Source organism: Poeciliopsis prolifica, unplaced genomic scaffold (genome assembly GCF_027474105.1).
Source record: "Poeciliopsis prolifica strain line A6 unplaced genomic scaffold, Auburn_PproV2 SCAFFOLD007, whole genome shotgun sequence".
NCBI classification, from domain to species: Eukaryota; Metazoa; Chordata; class Actinopteri; order Cyprinodontiformes; family Poeciliidae; genus Poeciliopsis; species Poeciliopsis prolifica.
Genome location: NW_026562382.1, coordinates 1,596,218 through 1,614,515, shown reverse-complemented (window position 1 = coordinate 1,614,515; position 18,298 = coordinate 1,596,218). Strand labels below are relative to the sequence as shown.

General features: G+C 40.0%; 1 protein-coding gene across 6 annotated transcripts; it reads left to right on the top strand.

The window, feature by feature from the left end:
- Nucleotides 1-112: 112 nt before the first annotated feature.
- On the top strand, nt 113-18,245 carry ift88 (intraflagellar transport 88 homolog). 6 transcript variants are annotated; one of them, XM_055031400.1, is made up of 28 exons: nt 113-298; nt 459-521; nt 1,670-1,729; nt 2,050-2,103; nt 2,243-2,306; nt 2,512-2,581; nt 3,351-3,441; nt 3,664-3,768; nt 3,995-4,084; nt 4,189-4,291; nt 5,041-5,387; nt 6,282-6,352; nt 6,453-6,539; nt 6,743-6,842; nt 9,032-9,118; nt 9,278-9,464; nt 10,208-10,316; nt 10,472-10,622; nt 10,718-10,833; nt 11,114-11,166; nt 11,262-11,327; nt 11,427-11,533; nt 13,487-13,550; nt 14,841-14,891; nt 15,422-15,436; nt 15,568-15,612; nt 17,644-17,754; nt 17,931-18,245. In XM_055031400.1, exons 1-28 carry the CDS (start codon nt 218-220, stop codon nt 18,050-18,052), a joined length of 2,670 nt encoding a protein of 889 aa, XP_054887375.1. In that variant the 5' UTR covers nt 113-217; the 3' UTR covers nt 18,053-18,245. The 6 variants fall into 6 exon arrangements, with proteins under 6 accessions (XP_054887375.1, XP_054887374.1, XP_054887376.1 ...); XM_055031399.1 differs by having other exon boundaries at nt 13,487-13,556; XM_055031401.1 differs by lacking the exon at nt 3,995-4,084 and having other exon boundaries at nt 13,487-13,556.
- Nucleotides 18,246-18,298: the final 53 nt, after the last annotated feature.

Genomic DNA, 18,298 nt, shown 5'->3' with positions numbered 1-18,298 from the left:
AGTGAATTTCTTCATCTTTATCCAATCACATCAGGCCATCAAGTGGATTGACGTCTAGACACCCAATCAGAACGTCGAAAAGAGACTTTAATCCCGCCCGTGCCGCGTTGACTTGTGGGACTGAACTCTGAAACGTCAACAAAAATCTTTCTGCTGTTAATGTTCACAGATAACTGCTCGCTTTCCGTTCAGCTCGGTGTTTCCCCGCGAAACAGAGATGGAGAATGTTCACCTGGCCGTCGAGGAGGACGACCTTTATTCGGGTTACAACGACTATAATCCCACATTTGACTCCGAGGTGAGTAAAAAAAACAACTCCAAGCTGCGTTGACGACATTGTTAGCCGTCGGTGCTGAAGCTACCGCATTATGCTACATGCGTAGCTGTAAAGCTACAGGTTGTTAATTGATAATTGAGACATCACGGTATATAATCACACATGTTGTGACCTTTTTAAGGAATTGGAGAACGATGTGGGCTTCCAGCAGGCAGTCAGGACCAGTCATGGAAGGAGACCTCCGGTGAGAACAGACTGCAGCAGTTCTGCTAAAATGTTCATGTAATGAATCATAAAGATTATAAGGATGAGTTTGTCACTAATCTGACAAATTAATAAAGATTAGTTTAGGCTAATCTAAACTAATCTAGATTAGTCTAACCTAAAGATTAGACAAACTTTACAAACTGTAAAGTTTGTCTCTTTACAGTGACAAACTATAAAGATTAGTTTAGTTCTTTCATAACTTTTTCAAACTATAAAGATTAGTTTGTCACTGGAAATAAGTCAGCTCATGTAATTAACTTAGCTAAATTAAGTCATAAATATTAAATTATATTTATCTTAATTTTTATTGTGTACTATGCTGGGACAAACAACATTTCCCCTTCTGTGCATCAATAAAGTGTTATTTTATCTTATTTTGCTTATTTTATTTTGCTGTAGTTTCTCTACCATAAAATACACAAATTTTGGAGTAGAAACGTAGTGGGTTAAAGATCCCTCTGTAAGTTCCAGTCTTGTGTGAAATACTAACGGTGAAGAATATAGTAAAGCTCTAAAATTGTTCATGCTCCAACAACTTGGATTTCATTGCTGAACATGAATAATAGAAAATCCCAGTGGAAATGTGCTGTAAGAAGGGTTAGATCACTGTAAAACCCTTTTCCACAGATTTTGAATAAGGCTGTAAATATGTTTTTGACCGACAATTATTATGAAAATGTAGATAAACAATTTCCCCCCAAACAAATGTGTACTCCTTTTTCATCTTTTATTATCTTTTGAGACATCCTGTCTCAAACAAACTTCTTGGTTGAATGGATCTAATCTGAACCTGCAAGGAGTATGAATAACTTTGGTCTTCATGTGACATTAAATACGGAGGACTTACAGGGTAACAGCAGGGGAGCCAATAATTGTGCAACAGGGAGGGGAAGAGTTGTTTTTTTTTCATAACTGAGTAAATGTTAAATTGAAGTTTGGATTTTTCTAGATCCTTCTAGTTTTAGACGATGTGATGACAATAAAACATTATTTTAGCGTTGTATTATAATTGTTCATATCCAAACTTTTCCTTAGTATTCAAGTAATTTGGGGCTTCATTGCACATATTTAAATAAGTAGTGTATTCATTTATAACCTTAGAAATTGTTTTATTTAATTATTTAGATGACTGCGAAGTTTCCAGGCACCGCCATCGGAGGTCGACCTTTAGTTTCATCTTTTGGTGTAAGTATAATGTAGTAATAACACATAATGCTCAGCAAATAAACAGCCTGGTTTTTTATTATTGTTTTTTGTTTATCTGTGCATGAAAATGTGTTGTTTCATGAGTTTCATGATGTCCCCTTCAGTGATCATTTAATTCTATTGTTATGGAGAGAAAAGAGCAGAGAGTAAAGGGTTACTCTAAATTTACTGTGCCATACATGTTCTAGGACCCACTGTCCAAACACAGACGTTCTTAATTAAATGAGATAACCACATGTTTTTGTCTGGTGTCAGCATGTTAGGTGCTAACATTTCTTTGTTTGTGTTGTCTCATTTAGTCCCGAATCCCCATGGCTTCATCAATGGGCAGACCCATGACTGGAGCTGTCCAGGTGAGAGGAGAGTGTTGCTTGCTTTTTGCCCTCACTGTTCATGGAATAAATCTTGGATGGTTGTGTTCAGCTCATGCCCAACGAGGGCAAAAACAAAAGTGTGTTTTCTGATTTTAAGTGTATTCGTTTCATTTAACAGGATGGCTCCGCCCGTCCGATGACGGCTGTCAGAGCTGCAGGTTACTCATCCTCACTGATGCGTGGTAAGTTTAAACAGAAAAGGTGTGCTCTTCTTTCTGCTGTGTGGTTATTTATGACCCAATGCATACATTGATATTTGTTTTACCCCTGATAAGAGTCTTTTGAATGAACAAAGCTTAGAAGACCATGTTGCCCTTGACAATTATTTTTTCTATGAGCTGATTGTAGATGTGTATAAAAACTTAAACAGGACATTTGCATTTCCAGGCTCAACCTTTGACCCCCTGGGACAGTCCAAGGGGCCTGCGCCTCCACTTGAAGCAAAGAATGAAGACACGTGAGTTACCTCACTTTGTGAAACAGTGAACGCTGCTTACAGTTGTGCACTGGGTACAATAGTTTTCACAATTGAACCAGGTTCACGCCACACAGACAGTTGGAATATTGGAATAATACTTTATCACTAAGCAAAAGGTATGAAAAAAACATCCAGCTGTGATATATTTGGTAGATACTGTGTTGATGATATGCATTGCGATAAATCCAGATATTTTTTTTTAACCCTTGTGTTTCTGCTCATTAGGGTGAGCATTTATCATATTGTTTAGCATTTATTGTGATAAATTTCTTATCATGAGAATAATTTTGTTGTATTGTTGCTACAATAAATTCAAATTAATCATGTTTATAAAAGAAACACAAAACTTTCTGAATTACTAGTTTCACTGTTTTCTCCGCTAAATGGCGACATCATCACATATCAATATATCAAGAAATATGGTTAAATGGAGTTCAGTGATACAAATCACACTTCTTCATGTAAAAAGAAGTAATAAATAGTTTTTATTGTCACTTTTATCATTATAAAAATACCACAAATGAACTTTAAGTCCGTTTCACCCACCTCTGCTGCATAATATATTGTGCAGCCCTAATTAATAATTAGCAACAACTTTTGTAGTTTTCTAGTTATGCCATCTAGCAAGTCCAAAATATTTGTTCTGCCACAAGTTATAATTTTATTAAAAGAGAAAGGATGGGTGTTCTTGTGAAAGGACTGGAAATCGACCCATATTTAGTATTTTTCTACCTTTTGGGTTTTGCAGGGCGGAAGAGAAGATCAAGATCCTGGAGAAAAGAGTGAACGACCTGATAGAGGAGAGCTGCATGGCACAGAGCATAGGCGCCTTACAGCTGGTCAGATCCCAGATCTGGTTCTCAACATAATATTGATACTGCTCATGTCATCTCAAAGCTGACATTTGGCGGAATATCATCTGTAATAAATCTTGATTTTGCCGTGACCGCTCATTTAACGACAGAGCGAAAGATTTCCTTTTCCTTCTGCCAACCTCAGACATACGGCCTCGTTTTTTGCTGATCGGTGTACATGTGTACGTTTGGATTGGGTTTCTGCAGGCTCTTGAAAAAGCCAAAGAGGCAGGGAGGAAAGAGCGAGCGCTGATCAGACAGAGGGAAACGTCCGGACAAACGGAGCACATCAACTTAGACCTCACTTACTCTGTGAGTAAAGGTTGCACTCGCCCACAGTTTTGATATCGTCCCTCATCAGTCAGTTATTAACAGAATCCCTCACATTCATGATTCTTTCCGGGGGGTTTTGTCCGAAAATAATGGCAAATTGTTTGATTCTGTGTTGCTAATGTTGAAGTCACATGCGTGCAGGTTTTAGTCTTTTTACTGCTGATGCTTCTATATTTGACTGTACTGATTTCTTGTCACATTGTAGGGAGAGGTAATAAAACAGGGATCAAATATGACTACCGTGGCAGCAAGCATTTCGACTCAGCTACACTGGCAGTATGAGCAGAGAAAAGCTGTAATCTTAAGTTTTTTTTCCCCTCTTAAACCGTGCCGTGATTTGGAGGCTAATGAAACGAGTTCACTCCGCTCCTAAGGACGTGTTGATTCTGTTATTACCAGGTTCTGCTCAACCTTGCCAACCAGTACGCGAACAATGAAATGTACCCGGAGGCTCTGAACAGCTACCATGTCCTCGTGAAAAACAAGATGTTCACTAACGCAGGTAAGAGAAACGGCGTGCGTGTTTTCCCGACATGGCAGCTCCACTCTAAAGTGCTGGTCTTCAAACACTTTAAACGAACAAACAAAACAACGGTCCTCATTTTGTATTTGTAGTGTTTGATGCTGCTGCTATCTTAACACTGGCTGTTGGGTTGTAAGCCAACTCTCTTCCCTTTCTCCGTGACTACATTTTTCCACAGCAGTTGCCTTTAACTGACTTATTACTCCAAATGCTCCGTCATCCGCTCTTTCTCTTGACTGCACTGCAAAAATACAAAGATCTTACCAAGTATTTTTGGTCTAATTTCCAGTGCAAATGTCTTAGTTTTGTCTCATTTCAAATGTACTAACTTACAAGTAACTTCTCAGCAAGACATAGGAGATTGATTCCTTAATATTGATGAAAAAATGTACTTCTTCCACAGGCAGACTATTTCACTCATAGCATGGAGAAACGGTCTTGCTATAAGTGTAAAAAAATACTAGTTTTCATTTCATTCATATTATTCATATCAATAATATACTACAATATCCAAAGTTTAATTGTGTTATCTTTAAAAGATAAATTAATTTTGAGCATTTCTGTGTCACAACACTCCCACTGCTAAGTACGATGGAGGTTTTGTGATGCTGTGTGCCTGATTACATTCCCAAAACTCTGAAACTCTAGGATTACATGCAATTGTGGACTACCTAGATTATTCAAATGGAAAAAAATTAAAAATAAATCAGATTTTGCCCTTCTTCTAGGCCGCCTCAAAGTCAACATGGCCAACATCTACTTCAAACAGAAGAACTACCCCAAAGCCATCAAATTCTACCGCATGGCGCTGGATCAGATCTCCAACGCTCACAAGGAACTGAGGATCAAGATCCTGCAGAATATCGGAGTGGTGTTTGTCCGCCTGGGTCAGTACTCGGACGCCATAACGTCCTTCGAGCACATCATGGCAGAGAGTCCCAACATAAAGACCGGCTTCAACCTCATCCTGTGCTACTACGCCATTGGAGACAGAGAGAGGATGAAGAAGGCCTTTCAGAAGCTCATCTCTGTTCCACTGGGCATCGATGATGAAGATAAGTACATCCCAGCCAGTGTAAGTTACAGAAATGCTAGTAAAAGTACAAAATTTGACTCATTGTACAGCACAAATTTATATGTTCAGACCTGCTGAACCGCAATGGGCAGTCCAGCAGCAGCGAGTGTGACACTGGGGGAAAGCCTAAATTTTATTCTATCATATTGGCACTTTGGAAAATGTAGAAGGAGAATTATGTATGGTTTAAAGCGTCTTTTAGAAGAATCCCCTCTGAGTAGAACCACCTTTTGCTGTAACTAGATTAGTTTTTTTGGAAAACGCCTCAAACTGCTTCGAATATCTAGAAACCGAAACTTTCTCCTGTTTTTGTCTTTGTAAAAATTAGCTTAATCTCACTCAGATTGAGTAGACAAAGTCTATGAATGTCAGCTTCCAAGTCTGATTGTGTCGTTCTGAACCATAATCAGTCTCTGGATTCAGGGTTGCTATGAGGGAAGGTGGAACTCCACCGAGCCTCAACTTGCTACTTCTAACAAATCTTTCAAAATTTCCAGCGTGTTTAGCTTCATTTATAATGTCAAATTGGCTTTTCTGTCTCCCTGAAGAAAAGCATCCGCAAAGCATGATGCCGCCGTTACCATGTTTCACTATGAGGATCATTTCCACAACATACAGTGTTGTGTTGCCTGATTTAATGTTGTTTTTTTTCCTCTTTTGTAATAAAACAATCTCTAATTAATACATACTTTGTTGTCCACATTGCAGCCATCACTGCTCTGTGTTTGTTCATCATATAAAATCCAACTGTGAAGTTTTTGGTTGAAAAAATAATGACTTGTATTTACACATTCGCTGTTATTTCCAATTGAGGTTGAGATTTTAGCAGATATGTTTTGGGGTTTTTTGCTGTTGTTTTGTTGCCCTTCATGTTGTGTGTTTGACCTTTTCCAGGACGAACCCAGTGCAAACATGGTCATTGAGGCCATTAAAAACGACAAGCTTCACCAGATGGAGAGGGATCTGTAAGAGGAACTGAGCTCTCACCACTCATCCTCGGCACCAGCAGTTTGTTCTTAGTCCTCTAAGTTGTTTGTACTTTTGTTTTTGTGTTGCTGCTCGTAGGAAAATCCTGGCTGAGAAGTACATCATGACTGCAGCCAAACTCATTGCTCCGGCCATCGAGACTTCCTTCGCTAGCGGCTTTGACTGGTTCGTTGCTGTAGTTCATTTATCATCCTCCTGTCAAGAAATTTAGTCTCCATAAAAAAATCAAAATTATTTTGAAATTGAGTTTCATTGAATTTACTTGTCTTTAAACCTGAATCTTGCTTAACTATGTATCCATTTGGCTGATTTTGTTGCTCAAAAAGTGTCCAACGTGTAACATAAACAGCATCTCAATGTTTTCTAAGGTGTGTTGAGATGGTGAAGTGCTCGCAGTATGTCGAGCTAGCCAATGATCTGGAGATCAACAAAGCCATCACCTACCTCAGGCAGAAGGACTTCAATCAGGTGAGTGTGTCCAGGTTGTAGCGTGGTAAAGGAGAACACCAGGTTTCAGTTCTGCATCCTCTGGACTTTGTAGTTTGTGCACTTCATCTGGGACATTGTACTGGGAAAAGTCATTTTTGGTGCCTGTGTGCGGGACGCATACAGAGCTCTTTATGCATCCTGGTTAAGATGTGTGAAAATGTCCTTACATAAAATCTGTTTTGTTGCAGTCACAGAGACTCACACTAAAAATGTTAGGGATTTTTTTTTTATTCTTTCATTTGACTTCATCTAATTTAAAAAAAATAAATAAGAAGAAGCTTTCATTGTTAAAAAACAGAATAATTGTGTTAAGTCCTAATGCGGCCCAGTTTTGCAAGTAGAGCAGCTCTGGACTTAGAGAGACGGATTGAGAGGGTTTAGTTCTGCTAAAAACTATTTTCCTAAACGTGAAACTTTTCCAATATTTGTTCTTTTTTTCTCAAACCAGTTGGATTTCTCAAAATGTTTCTGTGTGAGTATATGATCCTGTGATAAAAAGTGAATTATTTTAAGGTTTTGTTTAGGACATTTTTACCAGGTGTAAGAGTAAATTGCAATTTTGTGATATTAGGTTAAGAATTTGCTTTATTTTTTAGTATATACGAAGGATTTGTTTTTCGTGTAAAGAGTAATGTTTACGGTATCATCTAACCACAGTATGAAAGTGAATCATCATGGTTACAGCATGCACTTCTCATTGTCCTCCCTTCTCTTTTGTCCCATTTTCCTCCCATCTCTGTGGCTAAGGTTGAGGTATGTTTGCTTTTTGTTTCCATGATCACCTAAATCATGTGCTTTTTTTTTTTTTTAACTCTACATACGAGTGTCCAAAAAAGATCCTGCCAGGACGAGTTGTTTTTTTTTTTATATATATATATGTCACAAAGCTGTTGGCAAAACTCTTTAAATGGAAAGGAAACTATTCTAAGTGAGATTGAGGTGCACCCTGACTGTCCAGCCTTGACAGGAGAGCAGCTCTTTAGGTAACATTATGCGCTGGAGGACACTGAGCAGCACCAGCGTCCAACAGCATTACTGTGACAGCATCAGTTTTGCCATTTGTGTTAAAAGAGTGCAGTGAAAAAAGTGCATCACTTTTTTAGCTGATGCCTGAACGTGACTCCTTCATGCTGCTTCCATAACCTGTAACGTCTCTGCAGCTGCAAGCCGTCTGGAGGTTTGACAAAAATACTCACTTTTGCACTCTCAGGTTCTAATTTGATGCAGCTAAAGTTGATAGTAACCCACCGGGGCAGGGAGTCATGTCACTGAAACGGGTCAAACCTTTCAGACGTGCACAACTTTGAATTTTTAGTTCTTTTTTAAAAATCAAAGAACTTGGATGCTTTGAAAGTCTCCATTGAGGTGGTAATGTTTTCATATTTACATGTTTTTTAAGGCCTGAAACACTTTTGTACTAAAGTATTTAATTTAAAAAGTGTAAATAAGTTTTAAAAAGTGTAAATAAGTTTTTGTAAGTTCAGCTATCAACCAGGAGAGGCAGCATGTAGTCAGATTATCTACCGTTCCTCGTTTTGCCACATTACAACCTCGTACTTCATTGATTATTTTTTTGTAACCTAGTGATTTTTTTATGTGGTAGACGTCATAGTGTATCATTTTTCCCCCACTATTAATTATTTAAAGTGTGGCACACATTTATATACTCATCCACTATGAGGCAATATTTTGTTGTGATTTTTTGCTGCAATTACATCTTAAAGACGTTTGGATTTGCTGCAACCATCTTCACACATCTACAGACAACATTTCCTAACATTTCTTCTTGGTAAATACACTCAAGCTCAATCAGATGGGGCGATTAATGATGTATGGATTCCATTTAATAATTGATTATTGAACGTGATTGGTTGGACTGGATTTTATTTATCAGAGTGACGATGATGCAGCCACCATTATTTCTATTTCTATATGTAAGAAAATTCGTAAACTATTTTGACAGTTCAACATAATTTACTGTCTGTATGTTGGTTTATCGTGTAAAATCTCATTTTGATACATGGTTGTGTGTGTGTGGTGTTAATTTGACAAAACGTGTCACTAGGGTATCGATACTTTTGACGCCATAAAGAAAGAACTCTCTTCTGGACAAAAGAGACTCACACGGAGGTGTACGCTCCTAACGTTTAGTTTTCACCTGTGAACAGGCGGTGGAAACTCTGAAAACATTTGAGAAGAAGGACAGCAGAGTGAAAAGCGCTGCAGCCACCAACCTTTCTTTCCTCTACTTCCTGGTAAGATTCTCTTAGCTTCGTAAAACATGTCTGTACTTAAATACTGTGAAATGATAGATCTCGATGGAGTTATAAAAAAAAAAGCAAGAGTGGTAATGCAGAAGTGACGAATAAGAGTCTCAATTTTCTTTTTCACCTTTTTTCTTTAATATTTTGCAGGAGAAGGACTACGATCAGGCTGACCGATACGCTGACCTCGCTATGAACGCCGATCGCTACAATCCCGCCGCCCTCATCAACAAGGGCAACACAGTGTTTGTCAAAAAGGACTACGAAAAGGCTGCTGAGTTCTACAAAGAGGCGCTGAGGAATGACTCGTCCTGCACTGAGGCCCTCTATAACCTGGGTATGGCTTCTGTTCAGCACATTGATTTAAAGCTCAATGTCACTGACACAAAATAATTTTTTCAGCACAGGAAAGAGCTGAACCTTAGACCTCAGTTTAGTTTGGTCTGTTATTACGTAAATATTGGTAAGTTGGAAATTGGGTTTATTTGCATGGTTTCTACAAATGTCTGAAAAATTTGTCCACCTGTCTGCTGGTACTGATGCTTCTATTTCTTAAGAACTAGCCGCTGTCAGAACATCTGTCATAAAATCGCAATAAAAATGATTTTTTTTAGGGGTGCACTGATTGCAGTTTTCTGGCCGAACTCTGATTAAAATAAAATCTGACCTGCTGATTCCGACTTTGGCCAAAACCAAGTTTTTTTTATTTCTTTATTTTTTTGTCTGAAAAGTTGCTAAATATAACAATGAAACATTTATTTTCTTATTTAAAGAAGGAGACTTGAACTCCATACCTTTACTGCATGTCTCTCCTGCCTCCTTTCTAGCCCCTTCCTGCCTGGATGCTTTCAAAATAAAGGCCTCGAGCACAAAAAAAAATAAAAGAAAATGAAAAGGAATCGACTTGTTTGTTGATTTTCATCTTTTTATGTTTTATAATATTGTATAAAATGCGTTTATACAATATAATAGACATCACCGTTTTGTTCAAACTGATTTATCAGATTATCCCTGGTATTTATATCGCATAAAGTGTATAATAAATAACTTGTAGCCATTTTTGCTCTTTACCTCCTGTAGGTTTGTCCTATGAGAGACTGAACAGACTGGAGGAGGCCTTGGACTGCTTCCTGAAGCTTCATTCGATTCTGAGGAACGGCGCTGAGGTCATGTATCAGCTGGCTCACCTGTATCCACCATGAAACCTGTGAGGTCCAACGAGGGAACGCGTTCCCACATAGTTGTAAACAAGACGGTTTTTGTACCCTCACCTGGTTTGGACACGTAAACCTACATCTGTGATGTCATGCAAGCGTCCGTCGGCCCTTGACATCTTGGTTTCAGCTACGAGCAGCTCGGAGACCCTCAGCAAGCCATCGAGTGGCTGATGCAGGTCATCAGCGCCACGCCCACGGATCCACATGTACTGGCCAAACTGGGAAAGCTGCATGACGACGAGGGGGACAAGTCCCAGGCTTTCCAGTACTACAGTGAGGTGAGAGAGGAGCTGCTTCTCTCTTAACACAGAGAAAGATCGAACCTGACGTTTCGGGTCGTTAAATGCTGTTAATTTGCTGCGGTGCTGTTCAGTCTTTCAGGTACTTTCCCTCCAACATCGACGTGATCGAGTGGCTCGGGGCTTACTACATCGAGACCCAGTTCTGTGAGAAGGCCATCCAGTACTTTGAACGAGCAACGCTCATACAGTGAGTCAGATATTTAAAACTAAAAGACTAAAACAATATTGACGATTATTGACAATGACTGATGTGAAATGCTTTTACTGCGTGTGTATCGTTCAGCCGTCAGTCTAGCCCTGGACAACTGTTTCAATTTAACCACTGACTGTTTTAGCTAAATAAGACGTACTTCAAAATAAAGCGACACAATAAATAACATGATGATATTAGTTTTGAAATAAATTCTGCTCACATGAAAGCCAAAGATCATCCGTTCTGATTGGACGTGATCTGTTGTGTCCCACAGGCCAAACTGTGTGAAGTGGCAGCTAATAGTGGCGAGTTGTTACAGAAGAAGTGGTGAGAATAAAACTAATAAATCAACAAGGTCAGTTTGGAAAGTTATCAATCAAATGTTTGCTAACAGGTTTGTCTTTTTTACACCCTTTTCCCAGGAAACTACCAGAAAGCTCTGGACACCTACAAAGAGATCCATCGAAAGTTTCCAGAAAATGTGGAGTGTGAGCCGCTGTTTTGTTTTGTGTCGTACTTGTCAGTAGCACAAGCAAATTCTTCAACATTGCGAAGAAAATTAAAGTGACTTCTGCGCTCGTGTTCAGGCCTGCGCTTCCTGGTGAGGCTGTCGACAGACATGGGACTGAAGGAAGTCCAAGAATATGCCACCAAGCTGAAGAAGGTGGAGAAGATGAAGGAGCTCAGAGAGCAGGTCTGTGTGTGTACTGGGTTTTTATATCCTACACAAAAGCGTTTCACTGTAAAGATGGTTTGTAGTGTGTTTTGTTGCAACCTGAAGTGTTGCATCATGCTGTGGGGATGCTTTTCTTTAAAGCAGAGAGTCTAAATCTGGTCCGTGTTGATGAGAAGTTGGCACCAAATACCAGACAATCCTCAAAGAGCCTGTTGGAAGCTCAACAACAACAAAATGCATGTTTAAGTCTCAGAAACACCCAGAGCCTAAATTCATTTGAGATTCTGCAACTAAAACTGATGTTTGCAGATGTTCTCCATCCATCCCGGCTGAACTTTGAACTATTGTGTTGAGCTTGTAAAGCCCAAAAGACTTGCAGCTGCAATAGCAGTGAAAAGTGGTTTCACAAAGCACTGACTGAGAGGGGCACAGCATGCACCACACCGTTCAGATTTTATAGTTGGAAAAAAAAAAGTTAGGATTATGTCAATAGTTGTGCAATAGTAAAATCCGGTTAAAAACATTAACAATTGCGGTTTGAGAATGACTAAACTCAAAGAGTCTCAGTGCTTTTGCAAGGCGTTGAAACTAGTTGTGAGTAAAGAGTTTGGGTAGATTTTTTTTAATTGATTTTTTGTAGGATTTAACCATGAATCTGGTTGCAGGAAAGACTAAAACAAATGTTCAGCCACATACATCATGCTGTGTTGGAGTTTTATCCGTGTTAGTAAAAGCCTGCCTGTGTTGATGCGTCCCACATCTTGCTGTCTCCTTAATCACGTCACCGTCAGGTCACGGTGTCTTTTTGTCTGTTCCCAAACCCTGATTGAAAACATGCTCTGTGTTCTTATTGCTACAAAACGGGATGTCGGCATCTGGAGCTTCAGAACCAAGTGGGAACCAGATGATCCTCTTCGCTGTTTATCCGATTGTGTCAGCAGATGCTTCACAGCTGTCTAATCCCTGGCTGTCAGTAAGCGAGTGGATGGCTCCGTTTATGCAACGTTTGATCAGTGCCACCTGAAACGCGGGCGTTGGCTCGCAAAATGATTCACATCCTTGGAACTTTGTCACATTTCGTCGTGTTGCATCTGATTGGTTTAAAACCCGACGCCACATTGAACTTTTTGACAACTTTTTTCCTATCCGGCTGTGTTTGGTTGGTCTTCACAACGCTATTTGTTCATTAATTGATGTCCTCTAAGAAAAGAAACAAAAAAACATGAAACCTTCACAGACCAGCAACAGAGACATTACTCAGCTGCTGGGAAACATCCTGGGAATCACCGTTCAGCTCCGGGATCCAGGAGAACGATCACATCTGTCTTCATAGATGCAATGTTTACGATCTTCTCTCCATTCAGTTCCTAATCCAATACCGAGAGGGAATATGATCCGACGTTCTGCTAACAGTTAGGCTGTGGAGGCCGTGAGCGGAGCCAGGAGTTCTCCAGGAGGATGAATTTATCAAACCATCACCAGCTGCTTTAAATCTGGAGAAACAGGCTGAGAGAGACAAACAGAGCTGGAAAGTTTGGCTTCTTAATCTCACAAAACGCCACATGGAATGGTGGAAGAAAACAGCTGATAGCCTGCACTACTTTGCCAAAAAAATAAATAATACTAACCAGCAGTATTTGTATATACTCACAGAACATCTGCTTTCACTAACACTGAGGAATAACCATCAGTATGACGAACTGCACTCGACAAAATGTATTGTAATATAAAACTTGATTGATTGATTGGTTAATTGGTGAGAAGATCCAGTAGCGGTGAAAACTCTGTCATTCAACAGAACCTGTGAATGTCATGCAAATATTTCTGTTTCAGCGTCTGACTTAGAAATGCACCTGGTTTCAAATGTCTGACTTTCCACAATAACTTTCAGGAGCCGTTTGAATCGCTCAGATTGTCTGGCTTTTACCCTGAAGCCTCTCTTGTTCTCTTCTCCAATCGTTCTCCTGGCAGAGGGTGAAGTCGGGCCGAGAGAACAGCGCCAGAAGTCGCAGGGAGGGCAGCACAGGGAGTGCTGGTGAGTGTAAGTCGCCATCACACGTCGTTCTTGCTGCCCCTGCAATAAAAACGTTTAAAATGTCCATTACTTCCATCTGAACCCGAATAGTGACCTAAAAATGACGTTACTTACTCTATTTTTATGTGGAGTGTGGCTTATTTCTCAATTAAGAGGCTTCAACAAATTGTTTTATTTATATATTTTTTTTAATAATGGTGACTCAGTTTGGATTCAAAACAATCCCAACCGAGTTATTTTTGCTAACCCAAGTATGGGCGGATCTGGTTCTGAGTTCATGGGTTTGGATCAGTACACTAGGTTGAGTTTTCAATCCAACAACTGAGTGAAAGAGACAACGGTTTGATGTGAAGCTGACTGAAGAGCGGCGTTGAAAGAGTAAGTCATAACTTGGGAAACTGAACCAAATCTAAATTTGGGATCAAATTTGTGATTTTGTTTTTGTTCTGCATTTAGACTAAAAAGTATTGTTGTGCAACAAGACTTCAACAGCAAGATCACTAATCAGGACACAAAACTTTATAAAACCTTGCCTGTGTATTTTGACATCATGACAAGTTGTCTGGTCGCTAGCGCCACCTTATGGAGCTAGCGACCATAATGTTCATAAGCGACTAGAACATTAGTTTTATCCAATGTTCAGATAAAACTACCAAATGGCAGGAGTGGATTTTTGCATCTCAGTGTGACGTGGGGTAAAAGAAAAAAACACGACAAATTACAAACTAGCACCTTTGTACTTTCAGTTTTCGTGTTTATGCTTGTTTTTTCCACATGGCCAACTTGTGATGAGATCAAACAAGCATTCACTTTTTTTTATTTCATTACAACTGTGACATAAATAGAAGAAACAGATCCAAAACAGATCATGTCTGTTTGGATGGGTGGACAGGAAGTATGAATACGTTTGTGTCTGTTTATAGCTCCAGTGTCGGCCATCTTCTCTACATAATTCTTTCATTATGTAGGGATCCATAATGGAAGCGTTAAAGCATTTTCTCTGTTTTTTTTTTTTTAATCATGGTATCTCCTCACTTCTTTTTTCATTTGATTGCAGTCTGGAACTTCACCACTAGATGGTGCTAACTTAAAAAGAAACAATGTTTTTTTCTTTTACTATTATTGACAACATCATGGGAAGAATTCTACATACTTGTGTTAATAAACTGCGGTTTCTTTTCATGGCTTTTCTTTATTCTTTTTCTCTGACATCAAATGTTCAAATCATTCCCATTTTATTTTTTTTTCTGCTTTTGTCTCTGTCGCCTCTGCTGTTGCTGTCCGCCGCAGCCATCGTCTCCACATCTGTCCTCACCTCTCCTAAGAAGTCCGACGTTACGGGTATCGTTAACTGAGGCCCCATATCGAGCTCTCCTACATCACGCTTTCATAAAAAATAAAAAAAGACACTGGAAACCTGGCTTCATCACATGGTTGTATTTTAAATGCAGTCCAGACAAACTAGAAGTGCTTGTAGCCATGAGAAAGTCCCGCTCCGTCAGGACCCTCTGGTGTTCTTATGTAAATATACAACTAGCTGTCAGCTGCTGATGTGTGTGTTGCTGCCAGGATGTCCATTATGTGTCTGTGTTTGGATAGAGCAGATTAGGAAACCCTGATATTTTTATAGTGCAGTAGAGCCAGAGTATGTAACTCCATCCAGTGTATAAATCCTTTATGCACTAATTCGATCTTAAATGTTTAGAATCTCTCTCTTTCTTTCTTTCTTTTTTCTCTCTTTCTTTCTTCCTCTTCCTTTTTCTCTTTCTTTCTTTCCTTCTGTCCTTCCTTCCTTCCTTTGTGACTTTATTGGTTTGACTAATGTAAATAAAACATCCGATGCTTTTTGTTATTTTCTTGCACTGCACCAGAAAATGCCAAAGCAGGTAAGAGAAGCTGGAGTTTAAAACACAACAAACAAAAAACACTCCATAACTCTTAATTGCCCCTCATTTTAAATGTTGGTTACTTTTGGTTTTCCTTGTCTTGTCTTCTCCGTTTCCTCTCTGCTGTTCAGAGCCTCAACCTGAGCGTAAACAGTTCAGTCCACTGTTGGACTCAGGTACGTACGGATACTTGCGTGATTCCGCCTGTTGGTTGTTGTTTTCTTTTTAACGGTAATTTTACGTTGAATCGCCGGCAGCTGTGGTTACCAGGATCCCATTGATTTTAACTTGTTTTGCAATCAGAAGGCATTGTGATTATACCAGAGCCAAAGTTTCACTGTTAAAGATTTTTTTTTAACTTGAGGGGGGAAAAAATCTAATGTCTTTCCCTAATATGAGCATCAAAACAGCCAATAAAATAAATGTGCAAAATATTGTTTTCGCCGGTGAATTAATTTTTTCACATCAAATCAGCAGCTTTAAATTGTCTTTAAAAACTCTTTATCACTGTTAAATATGCAAACATTTTTTACAGTGCGTACTGAGTGGTGAGTTTGAACTTTGCGAAACTTTTTACGAGATCCAACTTTGTTTTCAGATTCTGGTCAAAGCTCGGCGAGCCTGACCCACAAATCTTCTGACGGGGATTTCATGAAACCTTCAAATCGTTTTTATTACGTCTGGACTTTATTTTAAGCATTCAGGACGAATATCAGCCTTAATACTTAACGTGTCTAATGTTTTTTCTCCGACAGACGTTGGCTGCTGTTTGTAATGTTTCTCATTTGCGGAAATCATGTGCAGAGGCGCAAGAAAGTTGGACTTGTCTTTTTAAGTCTGCTTATGCAATTGAGAGACGAGAAAAACCAGACAGTTTTTATCTTGTTGTCTCCCTGCTGAATATTCTGAGCAAAGAAACGCTTCCCAGTCGCTCCAAGAAAGAAAGGAAGGAAGAAAAAAAAACACAATTTTCCAGCAGAAGTTTCAGTTGCCTGTTAGTTTGGGAGGCCTCGTGTGAGATATTTGGGATTGTGAGTGAGAGGAACATCGGGCCTCTTTCCTGTTCAGCTCTCAGACGTCGTCGTCTGCGGTTGCCAAGGCTACCTGGCAGCCAGATGTTTGTCCTCTGGGCGCCGATCGTGTTTGTCCTCCGAGCCCAAACCTCAGATTTACTGAAGCACTCGCTGGTTTAAAAATAAACACGGGACGCTCCGGCGAGCAGGCTGTTAAAACGTGGGCCAGTGAAATCACAAGAGCTTGACCAGACATGGATTCAGCCTCCTGCCATCGAAATGTAACGTCTGCAGGAAATCGAAGAGCGGAGCCTGGACAATGTAGAGCGAGATGGAGTGAAGAGGAAAAGGTCAAAGGTCCATATGGTCTGGTCATGTGACACGTTTTGCTGCAGGACTTGTTGATGTCTGAAAGTGTTTGATAAAAGCAATTCTTTACTACATTGAGGATTTTTATTTATTTATTTTACTTCCATCTAGTACATATGTACTAATTAGATGTTGGATTATATTGTGTTAGATTATAAATAAAAACTGTTTTTGGGGGGGGGAGGGGCTGTAACTACTGATTGCTTCAGTAATCGATTATTCAGTTGACTGTTTTGACGATTAATCGGATATTGCAGATTTTTCAATTAATCGCTGAAGCCTTTTTTTTCATAGAGTATTAAAAATACATTAAACTATCAGGAAACTTTTCACTGGCGAAAATGCGATGACAGGATTCCTTCAGCGTGTGTCCTGTCATTTGTAGGAAAAACAAAATCCTACAATCAACGTGTGAGACGCTCAGTACTGTGTAGGAACGGTCTCTTGATCATGTTTTGGATCAATTGATTATTGGATGGCAAAAGGTGCTCAACAGGATGCTTGTTTTTCTTTTTTCTTTTTAAAGTATGGCAGCAGGGCGTTGGTAGCTGCTTAAAAACCCTCACAGCGAGACGTCAAATTGATTCACTGGGAAAGTCGAGAGGAAATCGTGGTTGAGCAGCTGCGGCCCGGGTCACAGAGCTGCAGTAAATCCAGATCATTCACTGATTTCCTTTTGAGGAGCGGGGGACTCTTCGCACCACAGCCATTAAAACGGAGCTGCTGGGGGCGGCAGAGATTTTTAGGTTTCCAGTCCTTTTTCTCAGTTGTCTAGCGATCGAGCTGATAACTCAGGATGCGTGTCTGGGTGTGTGTTCACTGCAGACAGCGGCCGCAGCAGCAGCAGCAGCTCTAAGGGGGAGCGTCTGAGCGCCAAGATGAGGTCACTTCCTGGTTCCAATGAGCCCTATGAAGCCAGCAGCCCAAAAGAGCTGGGTGAGGAATCTGCACAGTTTCCATCTAATTCAGGAAAGTACGATGAGCTGCTTTGTTTTCCTCGCAGCTTGGGTCACTCCCTTCACACAGAGCACTGTGTGAAACTGCCAACATGTTGTTTTGAAGCCATTTCAAGCAAACCAGGTTCAGACAATTCATAATTCTCATGGGTGCAGATGCGTCGTACGTGGACCCGCTGGGGCCTCAGACGGACAGACCAAAGACGGGGGCCAAGAAGCCGGCGGATGATGATGACTTTGCAGACGAAGACCTGGGAGACGACCTGCTACCGGAGTAGATCCATCGACTAGGACAGCTTGACCTCTGCCGGTGATGAGCGACTGACCTCCTGACCGGAGACGAGGACAGAGAGGTTCTCCTGTGAAGGATCAAATTAATCTCAGATCTGCATAAAAAGCAAACACACACCTGAATGGATTTAAAAAAAAAAAAAGAATCTGTTAGTCCGAATATCTATGAATGAACCTCTTTAGAAATGGAAAGTGTCTCAGCCGACTGGAGCTGATCCAAACCTTGGCTCAAA

Coding starts and splice junctions, on each gene's coding strand:
- ift88 (XM_055031399.1), top strand. CDS start 218: ATGGAGAATGTTCACCTGGCCGTCGAGGAGGACGACCTTTATTCGGGT. Junction 4,085..4,188: donor AGTATGAGCAGAGAAAAGCT/GTAATCTTAAGT, acceptor TGTTATTACCAG/GTTCTGCTCAACCTTGCCAA. Junction 6,843..9,031: donor GGCAGAAGGACTTCAATCAG/GTGAGTGTGTCC, acceptor ACCTGTGAACAG/GCGGTGGAAACTCTGAAAAC.